Consider the following 17,924-nt stretch of genomic DNA (forward strand, 5'->3'; position numbering starts at 1 on the left):
CAAGGATAAGGATGACATTGTCAGTATTTTAGAACTTCATCTACTGTACAAGACCAAAGGAAGAGAGGTTTAGGTTGTCCAAAACCTAAATTTTCTGCAGCACATAATGTTACTCAACCTATCTGGATAACTCATTTAAACAAGCCAAATACAAGGAGCCCAGAATGGGAATGAAGGCTTGTAATTCTGCATAGCTTAACGTAATATACCAGATAGATCCTAGAGCATAGCTATTAAGCTTTACCACCAGGAAAACCCATGATAAACTATCACAAACATTAGGGACTCCCAAGTGAATAGGCTAAGTCCTTGGTCTTGAGGCTTGTTCTTATGAAGTTTAGGTATGTAGCAGACAATCTAAGGCTACCTATAGTTATGCCTAAGAGTACTGCCAGAAAACCTCTTTTGTTTCTCAAATGTGACTTCTCTCTCTCTTAAACCCAACTTTGCAAGTAAAATCATTACATTCTCCCCTACGTGGGACATGACATCCAGGGGTGAAAATCTCCCTGGGAATATGGAACATGACTACTAAGGATGAGGCTAGCCCAGGCACTGCGGCATCAACAATGCCTTTTTGACCAAAAGGGGGAAAAGAAATGTAACAAACTAAGGCTGTCAGTGGTTGAGAGAGTTCAAATAGAGTTGAGAGGCTATTCTGGAGACTATGCTTATGCTAGCTTCAGCTAGATATTGCTAATTACCAGGGTTTGCCAAAACCATTCCTGTCAACCCTAAAGAACACCTAGGGCTTTAACTGAGATTCTACAAATGTTTCGTGCACTAAGATTACTTTCCTGAAACCTAACCTCCAGATAGGTTCCTAGGACAGATTAAGTCCTGAAATCCAGAGGGGCCAGCCTCTCTAAGAATATCAACCAGTTTCATCCCTCTACCCCATATTATCGACATCCCTTTCCCACGCGAAAAAGTTAGAATGGGCATAGCCCAAATACCCCTAAAGATTAGGAAAAGGAACAAATGAGAAGGAGGAGTTATAACAGAGAATATAGGCTTTAACAAATACATATAACTCCCGAATTATTATATTGATATTTCTTTCAATCTTCTGTGTCTTAGAACACCTAGAAGGAAAAACCTAAAATTGTGGAACTGTAACCCATATCAAACTCTAAAATCTGTTCTATAATTACTTGTCACAATATACTTTGAAACACACTGCTTTTTTGTATAAATGTTGTATTTCACAACAAAAAATGTTAAAAAGATAATAAGGGTACATGTTAGATATATTAGTATATTCTTTCCATCTCTAAAAATATCTACTAAATTCAAAAAGGTTTACATAAATGATGCTTTATAATGTTCTGACTAATGGAACATTTCTTCATAGATTTCCCTCAGATAATTTCAGTACACTTGTATTGTATACAATGATGGTACAAACACTTAGATTGGGAATGACAAAGGATAGCTACAAGCTCATGAGCATAATAAGATTGAGAACCCTATGTTGTAAGCGTTCTAAAGGTTAGTGATAAAATGTCTAACACCCAGCAGCCATATCTACGAGAGGTCTAACTTACAGACCCAAAATACATTGTACTGATTGGCTGTAAAGGATGAAAGTTCTTGATACTTATCATGTTAAACAAAACAAAACAAAAAAAGTTAGATTCAACATCAAACAGACCTACTAGAGCAATCTTTAAGGAACTCAGTACAGTGAGGTAATGGTAACACTATAAATGAATATCCCTTAAATGTATCTTCAGAAATAGTAGAAGGCTGCCCTCTCCTCTCTCCCATATGAATATCTGACTGGCTGAACTTAACTAAACCAAAAAAAAAGCATATTTGGCAGCAAATCAGTTACTAAATGACTTAGGTGCCTTGGGATGATCTGGAGAGATTTAAGGATAGATTTAAGGACAGAGGTGATGCCAAGTGACTGTAATGATCAACTAAACATATTACTTTCTTTTGACACTAATGGAACCTTTGCAAAGTTACAGTCTCCAGGTGGTAAGATAGAAGATGGTCACAGCATCAGGTCCACTTGGGAAATTAAACCACACACATAAGATGGAAGAAATGGCACAGCAGGATCTCCTTCAGACTCCAGCAGAGGCGCCAGCAACAGCTGCTACTGATGCCCCAGTTTCCAGTGCCAAGTCACTCCATACCGGCAACTGCCTCAACTTCAGAATTCACACTTCGAAAAAACATCTGTAGGAGAAATCTGTAACTTTCCTATGGTTCTTTGCCAATTCCACTTAATGATCAATCCATTCCTTGACTACTTAGAAAGCTCACATGCTAGGTTTTCGAATTAAGGACAATAAATTCTAGCCTTATCCTAACAAATCAGTCTTTTAATTATTAATGAAAGTATTCTGCAAAAAACTCTGTTTCACAATGATAAGTACACAAAAGAGTTATAAGCAAATAAGAGTTTGAAGTCACAAGATTCCCATGTTACAAACAAAATACTTTAATACTGGATGCTTTGAGGACTACTTTCTAAAAATTATTAAGTGCACACTAGCACTCTTTAGGAACAAAGGGATCAATCTGTGCTATTTCATTGCTTAAGATATACTTGAGGAAGCCATGGTTTAAGTCAGTGTTTCCCAAATTAAGATAACTATAGTGTCAAATGACATGATTTTCAATTGCAGATAGAACATTTGCACAGGCTTTCTGCAGAGGCCACCCAGAAGACATGTTACATTCTCTCCCTGGGTGTCAGCAGTACCATGCAAAGAAGCAGCTGTGACCCAGCAGTACAAGTGCATGTTTGCACTCTACTATGAGCACCTGGAATATCATAAATATTCTATTTTTGTAGTCCAAAGGTACATAAGAAGTGCAATAAAATGATGTGAATACCTAGGCTTTTCTCCAACACAATTCACTCAGCCCTCAGAGCAAGGCCCCAGGACACAGACAGAAAAAGGAGCTATTTTAACTTTGTAAAGTTTCTTAGCATTCCTTCTTCTGAGGCAAAGATAAATACAGCAACAGCCAAGGGGGAATAGGAATTGGTGATCTAGCTTTTTTGCACTCCTTGCCCACTGCTCAAAGTGTCCATGAAACTGTATTAAAAATCTAAATTTTATGATTTGGCTAGCTGCCTGCAGTCATATAGAAACTGGCTTATTTATAAAGAAAAACTGGAAATAAAGCCTCATCTTCCTCAAATAAAGTGACACTGAGCTGAATATCCCCTTATTTCTGACTAGAAAATAAACAGAACAACATTGTTAAGGACTTTTTTGCAGATATAGCATGCATATTTTGTAAAGCTAATAAATTTATTATCATTTGTATTTCCACAAGGGTTGTGGTAATGATTTAATTTTAATTAGATATAATCATATTTTTAAAAATAATTTTCTTTGTATTTGTTTATAACATTACCCACTAATGTTAAATGATACATTTACAGCAGAGATATCAAGTTTTTCCTTCAAAATAAATAGAAACAAAAACAGTGAAACAGGTTAAATAAAAATCACATAGAGTATATTTATACAGAAATATGGTAAGTAAGTGGCTCAAGTTTGAGAAACCAAGCTCTGGGGGAGCTACTGACGTCACAGAATCAGTGCTATTCATCAATACATTTCATCTTTATCTGACATCTGATGTGTTCAGGACATGGAGGAATACCATGAACCAAGTAGATGACTTTTCAGGCTTCGAAGTCTTAATTTACTTAACAGAAAACTTAACTCCAACTTATTGCCACTACGACCTGTGCGGAAATCCTTGGGGTTTAGTTAATGTTTTAAGTAGAACAAGAAATACTGATTTGTCTTTCATGCACATACCCAGCAATGGTTTAGCTGGGAGGCAAATAATTTTTTCTCTTACTAAGATATATGTAGAAATACAAGTAAATTGGGCACCAGAGAAAGAAGAAAAAAGGAATGCATGAAAATAACTGTACATATAAGTAATACAGATAAACTACTACAAAAAAAGTTAATGCAGTGTTTCTCAACATGTGATCCACAGGCCACTTTCCACAAAATCATTCAGGATGCTTATTAAAAATGCTAATTCTGGGGCCCAATCCCAAATTTAATGAACGAGGGAGGACCTAAGAATGTGTGTCCAATAAGCTCCCCAGATAATTCTCATACAAAAGACTGATTACCACTGATTTAAGTACTTCTTAAAAAATTTGTCAAAAACCACATAAAGTAGCGCATTACATTTCAACTGAAGAGAGTATGCAAAAGTTTGCTGGCTTTTGACAAGTCATTTCACCATGCTTCAGTGGAAAATGCAATTGTCCCAGTGGAAAACACAATTGCTCAACACCGATAGCCTAGTCAGAAAATCTCCTGAAGCTGGAACCTAGGGTCATCTAAAATGCACAAGTGTTAAAAAGATATTTTTATAAGGGAACTTCTGGCTGCTACTCTGAAAGGTAAACCACTTGTGAGGAACCCAGGAGGAAATGCCAAGAGGTCTGGCCATCTCTCAAAAACATGTAGCCACTAAGACCCATGCACAATAAACTATAGTGTATTTTTTTCTCTGTGGCAAGCAAAAGACATCCTAGTAGAGAAAACTAAGGAGAAACAAATGTCTAGAAAAGGAACAACACTGATTCAGTAACACTGTCTGGTCTGTTGTAACATTCTATTTTTTTTTTTCTATGGGCAGGCTCCGGGAATCAAACCCGGGTCTCCGGCATGGCAGGTGAGAACCATTGCCTGCCCTGTAACATCCTATTTTACTAAAAATTATGTTGAAAAATTGGAGATTCCAAGGTTCTAGACTGTGTCTAAATTCTCGTTCCTGTATGGATATCACTAATAAACATTTCTTTAACAGCTAGATTAAACTGAATTCTATGCATTCCTGAAGAACCAAGCTATTCTAAATTAGATTATATAGAAATTTTATTCAAAAATTGAAGCCTTTCTGACATGCCCTATTTCTGGGTAAAAGATTTCAAAATTTTAAAGATATCAGTTCTCTCCTAAATTAGCATAATTCGGTAAAATTTTCCAACAAAATAACAATGTGTTACTGTTTTTTTAACTGGAGAAAATAACATTAAAATTTATCTGGTAAAAAAAACAAACATGGAAAATACCCAGAGAAATTCCAAAAGAAGACTAATGAGGTGAGTCATCCCTATTTAATGTTAAAATATTTTATTTTATAATATATAGTATTCAAAACTGACAAAATAGTCCAGAAGTTATGACAGCTAAACTCATTAAGCTTATTCAATTTAACCATCATAACTATTTTATGAGGCAAACATTATTGTAATCACTGTTTTACAGATCAGGAAACTGAGGCAAAGGAGATTAAACAATGTGCCAAGGTTGTACAGATACTCAGCAAAGATGCCAGGATTCAAACCCAGAAAATCCAGTCCCACAACTTGCTCTCTACTATACTTTGTACTACACTGCCTCTCTTAGACGTAATACAAAAGTTGAGTACATAAGGATAATAAAGAGAACCTTCTGAGGCAGAAAATTTATCTCATGAACCTGGAATAGTCTGTCTACAAGAAAGCATAGAAGCTAACAATGACTACTGAGGTACTGTCAAAAGAGTGTAAGGCCTACATGAAAATGGTATGTCACAAAGAGTAAAGGTAGTAACAGACTTCAACACATCAAAAACAATTAAATCTAAAAGTTCATGGCAAAAACAAAACACATCAATTGTCACCTCTGAATTACTAAGGCACTAACTCATTATTTTTAAAATTGTAAAAGGAAAAACAAAAATCAAACATCTGCTTTTCCTATATGAACTGTATATCAGGATAACCAAGTATTTCATGAAGGACCAAAATCTTTAGAGAAAAACACTCAATTCGTGCAAGAAAAATAAAACATCAACATTTCTCTTAAGATAAAGAGTGAAACCTCTGTGACAGGAGAATAGGTATAGAGAGACTGTAACTTGCAAGACTGTAAGTTTTCTTTTTAATCATAAACTGCTTTTATTTGCAATTTTTTTAAATGAACAACTTTTCTATTAAAGTCATCACCATCATTAGTAAATTAATGTATTTCAATCCTGTTTATCTGTCACTACTTTCTGTCATTACTATGACAAAGAAGAAAAACCCTTTAGCAAAGCAGTTATAATTAATGCCAGCCTTTTTTTTCCTAAAAGCAAGGTTCTAGTTCCCAGTGATTGATATTTTGTTTAAAAATCATATTATCAAACATTAACAGTAGAGTAATATAAATTGTGCTTCTTAGTCACTCTATCTATACATTCTCCTGTAGGAAATGTCAGACTCATAAATTACCGAATCACATGTTGTATCAAACTGGTTTCAATACCTAATACACAGAGAACAAGAGTAGGTATAAACTGTGAAAACCTCCCAGAAAAGAAAAATGCCAGAAAGCTACAACTCTCCTACAAATTAGCAGAATTAAATGCTCACCCATATTTTCCAAAGAGTGACACCGTTGTTCCTCCCACAGGAACTGCTTTTCCTGGTCCATACACATCCCATATGGTCAGGGCCACCTGGGCATTCCTGGGCAGATCAGGATACTTCACAGGCAATTTGAGCCATTCATTCCAGCTATGAAAATAAAGTCAACATAATCAGATACATACAACCTTTTTTAAATTAACAAACCAAGATTTGGCCATAGAAAAAATTCCCAAAAGACTAAGCTAATATTTAAAGAAAAAATGTCCCAGTTACCTGGATTTTTATATAATCAACCTTAATGTAAATAGTGAACATATAAGAAAAAAATTTAAAAATAGATAACATGAAAAATAACACTAGTAAAACCTAAGACACTCAAACAGTATCACTAAGACACTAGGGAACATGTTAATGCCTAACAGACATCTGAGAGAACGTTAAATGTTGAACTTTTTGAACCCAAATGCTATTTTTTTCTGTTATTGTTCTTCAAAACAAAATTTTACTCTATGAAGAGAAAATCAGAATTATCCTTATTACCCTTAAAACACTACTGATGTCCTATACTGCACAGCAGTGCTTCAATAAACAGGGAGGGAAAAAAAAACCCTTACAAATAGAAATTATCATAATGCTCTAGACAGATATGTAACTTCTTTTTAATGTGAGATTTTTCTACACCTGAAGTCACCTTATTTCTATTAACAATGCTTAGTTATTTGTGCTTTATGCTTTAAAAATATTTTAAAGCTTTAAAAACAAATATATATACATATATTTGCATATATTATGCATTATCTGACGAAGGAATGTTTATTCTTAATATAGTAATGACAGCACATCTCTTCTTTTACCCTCTACTCATCGTGGAAAATTTTCTTCTGCATTTACACCTCACACTGGATTCACTTGATAATTACAACTCCCTTAAACAGCAGAGTGCCTGTATAATCCCTAAAGACTACCCAAGTAATACACAATGTAATACACGGCAGACACATTGAACGATTAGGGAAAAAGCTTCTGTTTATGCAAAATTATTCTCAAAGAGCCATATCCCAACAGTCTAGATCAAATACATCTCCATCAGTAAAAAGCTGAAGAGAATTTTCAAAAATTTAAATGACAAATCATTTTTGCACATATCTATTATATGCATTCAAGGACCTCAAGGAAAATTAGAGATGCTTGAATTCAAGAATTCAAGAAGTCATTAAAACCTTTTCTTCCATGACATTCTTAAAAAAATAAACTGTATGTATGCTTAAGAAAGTCATTCTCCACTACAGATAACCGTGAGTAACTAAACGAACACATTTATTTCTCACATGGTAAACCAGGTTTAAAATGCCAAGACTCAGAACTGTTTTCCATTACACTGAAGTTAATTAACAAAGGCTAAAGTTAAAGAGGAAAATCAGTTACCATATTCAAAATGAACTGTGAAATTTCACACCTTTGCAGTTTGCCCTTTAATGACAAGGAGATGATACATATAACAACAAATCATTGGTCTCAAACCTTTTGCTATCCAACCCCAGGACCCCAACACCTCTTTAAGTCAAAGCAACTCCCCGTCCATCTGTTTTCCATTTTGGGCTTCTACAAGAGAGTTCTTTTGAAGTAAATGATTCTACAGCTAGTTTGGAAACTTCTCTAAAATATTACCAAATGTATGGAAAGATCTAGTCGGACATAAGAAAGCTGTGTACGTTGAACACCATTCTGTTCTCTCCATTCCCACACATCATCCCTTCCCCTCCCACCCCCACCCCCACTAAGCTAAATTCATCGGCAACTTTCAAAACTTTGTAAGACCTTAGAGCCTGAATCTTGACATTCCAGTTGCCACCCTGTGCCCTCCACCACTCCTCTCTGCCACATCCTTGTATTAACCCCCTAGTCTAATCATTCATAAAGTCTGACTTCCTAATTTTTAAATTATATTAGATGGCTGCTATATGTGACTCTCAAAAGTCACTTCAAATCCTTTAAGGGTCAAGGCAGAATACCGATTTCTAAAAGAAATTTAAACTACTTGCCCACAGAATATTCATATAGAAACTTGAGATTTGCAGTAACCTCCTAAAACTGAGAACTTAACCTTAAATGTAATTAAACAAAGTACAAGTTTCCCACACTATGGTTTCTCTTATTATAGCATAGCATAACACAACTTAACATACAATAGATTAGGACAAATTCTGGACAAATTACTCTTTATTAGAACTCACATTACTCACTACAGAACTCCAAAACCAAACAGATTTCAATAATTTGGCATCTCATATTACAAAAATACTTAGCTGTTAATACTTAAAATACTTAACAAAAATACTTACGGAAATACAAAAATATGGATAGCAAGAGATTCTTTTATGGTATAATTTCTTTCCCCAGTTTATTGTGTATTTGTTTTAGGAAAACGTGTATATACATATATATTAAAGTTTGCCCTCATTCATTTTAGGCAGGTTTTATTTTGCTTTGATAAACTAATAACCAATTCAAGCTTTAAATACTAAAGTGGAGGGTATACAAAAAATCTGCAAAAAACAGTATATTTTCATTTAAAAAAAACCTACTCATGTTACTGAATATGAGGTATTTTCTTCAACCTATTTTCTATACAGCTCTTTGGGGCTTTTAAAGTTTTAAAAAGCCATTATCCTATTCTAATTGTATTCACTTACTTTATTATTACAGTTTAAAAAATATAAACCAAAAACATTCAAGCAAGGATATTTATATACTTGCAAATATAATATAATACATTTATAAGGCAAAGAGGAATTGACAAATGGGAGGACGAAGAAGACTTAAGCCTCCCTCTAATTGGGAATTTCCTTTTTACCAAGGAATGGAACAAAACCACTAAACAATATTCCTTACCAAGAAAAGTGGGATTCACCATACATGTTGGCCTTCTAGATCTAAAATTGTGGTTTGAAATCTTTTGGGAGTGCACAGGCCACTTCAAAATATTTAATTTGAACTCTACCTCTGGAGAAATGTGTAAGACATACAGAATTTTGCATACAGCTATCAGAATTATATCGATTTCTTTATTCCAGTTTAAGGACTTATGATACAATTAAGCAATTTCTGCCCTTGTTTTAGGCTTGATGATGGTGCCACAGACACTTTTAAAAAAGAGATACATAAAAATACATAGTTAAAATATGTTTAGAATTTGCTTCAAAATAATGGTAGGTATAGATAAAACATGATTGGCTATGAGTTTTATTGAAGCCAATTGATGAAAACATGAAGTTTATTATATTATTCTCTCCACTGTTATACATTTGAAAATTCCCACATGGGGTTGTACCCTCAATGACATAACATGACTGTCCATGTGGCCACACATTGTCTTGCACAAATACTATGGGCTTAAGTTCCTATTCTGAGGGACACAAAACCTATTTTCTGCACTGAGTCCACCAGGGTGCTGAATATTAATACAACACATGGACAGAGCATCAGAACTGTACCATATACTCAAAGAATTAAGAAGTGTCAAGTAGTTAAATTAAGGACCCAGGATACATTTCTGAAAAACATGAACTTCATATTTATTTACCCCATATCCTGACAATGTTTTGCTAACATCTCATGCTTAATAAACCATGAACTTAAAAAATACATATTTTAATGTTAAAAATATAATAATAATATTAATAAATCTGATTTGAACATGACAACAGATTTCACTTTAAATATCTAAAGCTCCAAACTCCTGGTTGAACAACATTTCAGAATATCTAAAAGTATTTATGTATTCAAGGGCAAAGAACAGAACATAAAAAGATGATAAGGATGTGTTTTTATATTTGTTCATTTTGTAAATCAGCCAAGTGCTTATCAAAATATATCAATATACTGAAGATAAATATGAATGTTCTTTCATTTCAACTGCTCTTACAACACTAATGTGTATAATACTTTATTCTATCTGAGTGAGCTATTATCTGATTTAAACTATCTTATCAATGCTTATATGTATTAAATTCCTCTGTAATCGTTACTAAATTACACTTGCAAAATTTATTAAGAAATAAAAGAGCAGCCTAAAAGCCAACATATGCAAGAAAACAACTTACTTCCACCTTGTACTAAATGCCTTGTAGGATGTTCTCACTGGCAAGGCCAGAGGCTTCCCGTCTGCAAAAACTTGACAAGTAACATAAAGGTCAGAACAAGTCTCTTGATAAAGTCCTGAAAACTTCAACATTGGGTCTTCTAGGACAGCTTTATAACTCTTTTGTTCTCTCTTCCCTTCCAAACTTCCTCTGAAAGCACAAAAACAATGTTATAGCCATACATTTAAATACACACATATACACAATAGTCAGTAACCATATATTTGTGTCAAGGTAACCTGTTTCTTATACAACATTCTCTGTATATGAAATTAAAGCAACTTTTATATCTAATCGAGGTCTCTTAAATCCTAACATATCTAAAATCATTCTTACTTCATCAATTTTGGGCCTCTTAATTTAAAACCCTGCCACACAGTCCTAATCTACCTTCTAGAGACTTAATTTCCTATTGTTTATTTCAAGTTGACCAGTTCTTAGCTTATTCTTTCAACAAACATTTACTGTGCTAGGCATAGGACCCAGAAATGAAAAAACAAGATGAACAATATAGCACAGTAAATAAAAACAAGTTAAGTAGTAGCTCCTGGAGAAAAAAATTTAATTTTAACCAAATATTCTTTTTTATTATGTGCATGTATTACTGTTCTTTTTTTATTTAAATATACAGTGTTACAAATATGAAAGATATTCACAAGATACTTTAAAAGAGGTAGAAGTATTTCTTGAACATCAAGATTGTGCCCAATACTGTGCCAGGCATTTTATATAGCCTTTTCTACTTAATTTTCATCATATTCTCTTGTTTATAAAGAAGCAGAGACTCAGAAATCAAGTTCACCCAAGGTCACAGAATAAGTAACATAGCTGAGAATAAAAACCATCCGAGAAAGCCAAGAGAGTGTTCTTCCCACTATACTAAAGAACGCACCTTACTTCTAACATGAGGACAGAGGATGAATATCCCAGGTGCCTGAAATAAGCCTGTACCATATACAGGAGATGGAAGCAAAAGAGATACTCATACCAAAGGAAAAAAGCACGTACAAAGACAAACAGGCAAGACAATGTGTCTGTGGAACTGCAACTTGTCTGGTATGGCTAGCATATAAAGCACACATGGAGAAGCAGCTAGAGAGGAAACTGAAAAGGTAAATAGAGGCTGGACAATGAAACAAATCAAATAACCACGAAATTCAGAAAAGTGCCAACACAAAGTGAACATTCAAAAATCTGTTAATTTAGGGCGGGCCGCGGTGGCTCAGCGGGCAAGAGTGCTTGCCTGCCATGCCGGAGGACCCCGGTTCGATTCCCGGCCCCAGCCCATGTAAAAAAACAAACAAACAAACAAAATATAATAAAACAAGAAAATGTTTAAAGATGTTTCCCTTTCTTCCTCCCTTCCTTCCTTCCATCCTTCCTTCCTTCTCTGTCTTTCTTTCCTTCCCTTCCTCCCTCTCTTTAAAAAAAAAAAAAAAAAAAAAAAAATCTGTTAATTTAATTCCATCCTGACCAAAAGGGGGAAAAGAAATGTAACTAATAAAGTATCAGTGGCTGAGAGAGTTCAAGTAGAGTTGAGAGGATACTCTAGAGTTCACTCATATAAGCTTCAGTTAAACATTGCTACCAAATCATAACTTGCCAAACCCCAACCAAACGCATTCCAGCCAATCCTAAAGAACATCTAGGGCACTATATAAGATTCTACAAAGGTTCCATGCACAAGGACAACTCTCCAGAAACCTACAACCTCCAGATGGGTCCCTGGACCAGATTAAGATCTGAAACCTAGAGGGCCCAGCCTCTCCAAAATATCAGCTAGTTCCATCTCCCTACCCCACATTACTGACAGCTCCTTCCAACATGAAAATGTTAGAATGGCCATAGCCCAAATACCCCTAAAGAGTGGGAAAGACAGATCAAAGGTGATGGTGGAGTTATACAGAGAAGGTAGGGTTTAACAAATGAATGTGATTGCTGAATCATTAAATTGGTATTTCATTTAGTCTCCAGTATCTTAGAACAGCTAGAAGTAAAAATCTAAAATTGTGGAATTTAACCCATATATCAAACTCTGAAATCTGTTCTCTAATTGTTGTGCTATGCTTTGAAATTTATTGCTGTTTTGTATATATGCTATTTTTCACAAAAAAGAAAAAAAAGTTCACTGTGATGATAAAAAAAATATTTATTCCTTCTAGCCGCCTATATTCTGGAGCAGCTAGAAGGGAAAACTGAGAGGATGGAATGGTAGCCATGACAAACTCTGGGATCTGTCCTGTAACTACTTGTGGGAGAGCGCTTTGAAAACTATTGTTTTTTTCTTTCATTGCTTTGTATATATATGATAATATACCAAAACAAAGTTAAAAGTCTGTTAACTGAAAAATTTAACTCAAAATGAATCAAAGACTTAAATATAAGGACCAAGATTATAAAATTTCTAGGAAAAAAAATGTAGGGAAGCATCTTCAGAACCTTGCACTAAACGAATGGTTTCTTAGACTTTACATCAAAAGCATAAGCAACAAAAGATACACGGACCTTATCAAAAGCAAAAACTTTTTTGTATCAAAGGACTTCATTATAAAAATAAACAATGGGAGAACATATTTGGAAACCATGTATTTGATAAGCCATTATCAAATGGCTACTATTAATAATAGAAATTAACAAATTTTGGAGAGGATGTGGAAAATAGAAATACTCATTCATAGTTGCTGGAAATGTAAAATGGTACAGCTGCTGTGGAAAACAGTTTGGAGGTTCCTCAGAAAGTAATGCACAGAGTTACCATACGGCCTGACAATCTCACTTCTAGGTATATATCCAAAAGAACTGAAAGCAGGGACTCAGTTATTTGTACACTGATGTTATTCAACCCAAATGTCCACCAACTAATGCATGGAAAAATAAAATGTGCTATAGATATAAGTGGAATATTATGGAGTCATGAAAAAGCACAAAGTTTTGATACATGTGACATGAGTGAACCTTGAAGACATCATGTTGAGCGAAATAAGCTAGACACAAAAGGACAAATAGTGTATAATCTAAACCAATATAAAATGAGGAGAATAAGCAAAAGTCATAGTCAGGAACTAAAATACAGGTTGCTAGGGGCCAGGGAAGGAGCAGGCATAGGGAGTTAATACTTAATTGGTACAGACAGATTTTGGGCCAATAAGCCATCCGTTCTCCTACTAAGCACCTAGGAAAAAAGTAGGTGCTTTTTTTTCTTCTTGGGAAAGGAAAAAAACAAATAAACAATTGGTACAAAGTTAATCATGAGTTGGGGAGATAAAAAAGTTTTGGTAATGAATGATGATGATGGCTAACACAATACTGTGAATGGAGTTAACACTACTGAATTTATATATGTGGTTAAAAGGTGAAATTTTAGATCATGTTTTACTAGAATAAAAATTAAGATAAAACATAGGACTGCACAACACTGTGAACCCTAATGTAAATGATGGATTACAGTTAATAGTTCAATTATAAAAATGTTTTTTCATGAATTATAACAAATCTGCCACACCAATGCAAGATGTTGATAAAAGGGTGGTATATGGGGGAAAAATACACCCTAACATAAACCATGGACTATAGTTAATTATAACATTCTTTCATCAAGTGAAACAAAGGTACCACTTTGCAAAGATTGCAAAGTGTTAATCATGGCAGGGGAGGGTATATAGAAACACTGTATTTTTTACATAATTTTTCTGCAAACCTACAACTTTTCTAACTAAAAAAATTTAAAGAAAAATACAAGGTAGCATTTGTTCACTCATTTAAAATATTTAAAGAGCACCTAGTACAGTCCAGGTCAGCAGCCGTCTTAGACATGCAAAGATGAATTTTAAAAAAGCCTGCCCTCAAGGAACTTACAATTTTGAGGGGAAAGCTGACAACCCAGGGTAACCTGAGCTGTTAATGAGCTGGTACATACACTGAGATCATACAGGCCATGCACACTGGCATTGGTTCCAATTCATCAGGCACCTATTTCCATGGTCAAGGGCCTGTACCTTATTAGTCGTTAAATATTATAAAAATAACCTCTGATTATACAAATTGACAAATATTATAATTGACATAAGAAATATCAATGTTACCAAAAAGATTAATTAATGTTAAAAGGGTTCAGAGGAGATAAGAACTGAAGTTTAGAGATGGTCTTGTCTTGGAGTCTCCTGAACTTCTGTAAGGAAAGTTAGCACAGTTGGATAAAGAAACTGGTTCTAGGTGAGGTGAACAGTTAGCAAAAGATCTAGGCCAGTTTAGATCTGTGCTGTTCAACATGGTAGCCATCAGCCACACATGGCTACTGAGCACTTGAAATGTTGTTAATCTGAATTAAGATGATGAACGTAAGAAAAAATACACCAGATTTCAAAGACTTAATGTAAAAAAAGTAAAATACATCAATAATTGTATACACTGAAAACGTGTTTAAATAATATTTTGAATATATCAAAATAAAAAGTTACAAGAATTTCTTTTTAAAGTCTGTTAGTTGAATTATGTGAAATGGGAGAGTAACAATCAGATTTGTATTTATGACACTGTTGGCAGTAGCATAAGAAAAGACTAGATATAAGCCCTGATGTGCAGAGGGGTCAGCCTGTCCAGAACATCGAGTTCCATCCCCCTATTTCAAATTATTGACAGGCCTTTCCAACATGAAAAGTTAGAATGGCCACAGCCAAATACCTCTAAAGAGTGAGAGAAGGATCAAAGGTGATAGTGGAGTTATACAGAAAAGGTCGAGTTTAACAAATGAGTATAAGGGCTGAATTAGTACATTGTTATCTGTTAGTCTGTAGTACCTTAGAGCAGCTAGAAATAAATACCTAAAACTGTGGAATTGTAACCCATACCAAACTCTGAAATCTGTTCTACAACTAACTGTTACAATGTACTCTGAAATTTATTGCTTTTGTGTATATGTATTATTTTTCACAGAAAGGAAAAAAGAGAGAGAAGGAAGAGTATAATAGAGAAGATAGGAATTAACAAATGAGTATGACTACTGAATCAATATATTGATATTTCTTTTGGTCTCCAGTGTCTTAGAGCAGTTAGAAGGAAAAATGAAAAATCATGGAACTTAAATTCATACCAAACTTTAAAATCTGTCGTATAACTACTTCTTTAAAATGTATCTGGGAATTTATTGTTTTGCATATATGTTATTTTTCACAATAAAGTAAAAAAAAAAGAACAGACCAGAGAGATGAGATGGAAAGCAAAGAGACCTGTTTAGAAGACTTTTCAGTTAAAATTATAAATGAAAAAGGTATACTATGGCTGGGGCAGAAAGGCAGAAGAAAGAGCATAGCTCACAGAGACTCAGCAGGTAGAGTCAAGACACTTGGTGAATGACTAAACAGAAACAGTAAAAGCACAACTTACAGTTTTCTGAGTAAACCAACTTAAAGGATGATGTTAACAATCACCAAAATCAGGTAAGAGAATACAGGAAGATCAATGTTGGAAGTGTGAGCTAATGATGTGTTTAATTTTAGACAAGTTGTTTTTAAAGTGCTTTGAGATGTCCAAAACAAGGATGTCTGATCAGCATTTTGATATTCAAGTATGGTGCTAAAAGGAGAGACATCAAGGTACAAGTTGTTTTTAAACCACTGAAATAGATGAAAGGCCTGGGTAGAATAAATAGCATAAAAGAATTTACTATTCTCTGATTAGCTCAGTAGCTAAAAGACAATTAGTACTGATTTTTGCCAAAACTCTGATTTGAAACCTTTATTTTCGCTTTGTGTCTTTTTAATGATCAAAAGTTTCAAAACACTGTGTTCCAGTAGCCATGTTTCTTGATGATGATTGTATGATATAGCTTTCATAATGTGACTGTGTGATTGTGAAAACCTTGTGTCCGATGCTCCTTTTATCTACCTTGCCAACAGACAAGAGGAACATATGGAATAAAAATAAATAATAGGGGGAACAAATGTTAAAATAGATTTAGTTTGAAATGCTAGTGATCAATGAAACGGATTAGTAAGGGGTATGGCCTGTAAAAAAATTTTTTTTTCTGTTTGTTATATTTTTCTGTTGTCTTTTTATTTCTTTTTCTGAATTGATGCTAATGTTCTGGGAAATGATCATGATGATGAATATGCAACTATGTGACGATATTGTGAATTGCTGAGTGTATGTGTTGGGAATGTTTGTGTTTCTTGTAATTTTTTTAATTAATAAAAAATTAAATTAAAAAAAAAGTTTCAAAACACACATATTCATGCCCAAGAAATACTGAAAGGAGAGAGCCTGAGAAAAGCTCTTTACCAGGTGATGGCAATACAGGTTCTATTTAGGCATCTAATAATGACTGCTACAGAAAATACCTGAAGTGTGTAAAGTAGTATACAAAGGCATTATGGGAGTGTTGACATATTAGTTTTACCACAACCACAAAGTGAGGATTTGTCGGAGCCTAAAGTAAATGCCTTCTGGAAGTAAAAGGAAACATTCAAAGGTACATCTGACAAATGAGAAAAATCTAATTACCATCAACTAAGAAAATGCATTTATCACGTAGCCCTTTGTCTATCACATATTTGCTGAATACTGATGGAGCATACACAGTAAATATTTATTCTGAGTGATGCTGTTGTAACCGAGAAACCAAATTTAAGGCATGATTTTGATTAGCAAATTGTTACATAGATATTCCTTTTTTGCTTTCTGGTGTACTGAAGTAGACAGCAGGAAATGCCTGAAATTTCTAACTGTAACCCAGCTGCCTTGATCTCTAATAAAAGATCATACAGTCTCTATCTTCTGCCCCGTGATTGTAAAAACTTTGTAACTAACCTTTATTTGTACCCAGTTAACCAGTTTTTCAACTTTAAAGTCATGTAATCACTAAAGACAGCCCCTAACTAACCCACCCCAAGCCCAAAGTTATCTTCATAACCAAGACTGGTTCTAACAAAAACAGGCCCACCTGACATACACAGTAGCTTAGACTTCAACCTACAAGTGATCTATACTTCACAATATTTCGCCAATTTCTTACCTGTGACTACGCATGTAATCAATCTGTGCATGTTAAATAATTAGATTAACTCTAACCACATCATCTGGAGCCACCGTGCTCATTATCCTAAACGCTGACCATCTTTTCTCTAATAAAACTACCAGAATTACTGCGGTTAGGGAAGACAGATTTTGGGCCCATAAGATGTCTGCTCTCTTACTACGTGCTTGGTAATAAACTCTTTCTCTTTTTGAAACCCTGCTGTCTCAAAACTGGTTATTGAGCGCGTAGGGCAAAAGAATCCACTGCCTTTGTCCGGTAACACTGTGGTTAATAATTTGTTAAATGAACATGCTTCTATAGCAATACCTTAAAATGCACAGAACCTAGTCCTACATAGTCCCCAATCTCA

The 17,924-nt window shown here is 34.4% G+C and overlaps 1 protein-coding gene across 2 annotated transcripts in view; it reads right to left on the reverse strand.

The window, feature by feature from the left end:
• PIK3C3 (phosphatidylinositol 3-kinase catalytic subunit type 3) overlaps positions 1 to 17,924 on the reverse strand; it is a 173,477-nt gene that overhangs the window by 154,756 nt on the left and 797 nt on the right. For both annotated transcript variants that reach the window (XM_077135585.1, XM_077135584.1), the window contains exons 2-3: positions 10,504 to 10,692; positions 6,404 to 6,547 (exon numbers count right to left, since the gene is read on the reverse strand). In XM_077135585.1, the coding sequence (XP_076991700.1) occupies positions 6,404 to 6,547; positions 10,504 to 10,692 (333 nt within the window). The remainder of the gene's footprint in view (positions 1 to 6,403; positions 6,548 to 10,503; positions 10,693 to 17,924) is intronic.

Source organism: Tamandua tetradactyla, chromosome 18 (assembly GCF_023851605.1).
Source record: "Tamandua tetradactyla isolate mTamTet1 chromosome 18, mTamTet1.pri, whole genome shotgun sequence".
Lineage (NCBI taxonomy): Eukaryota > Metazoa > Chordata > Mammalia > Pilosa > Myrmecophagidae > Tamandua > Tamandua tetradactyla.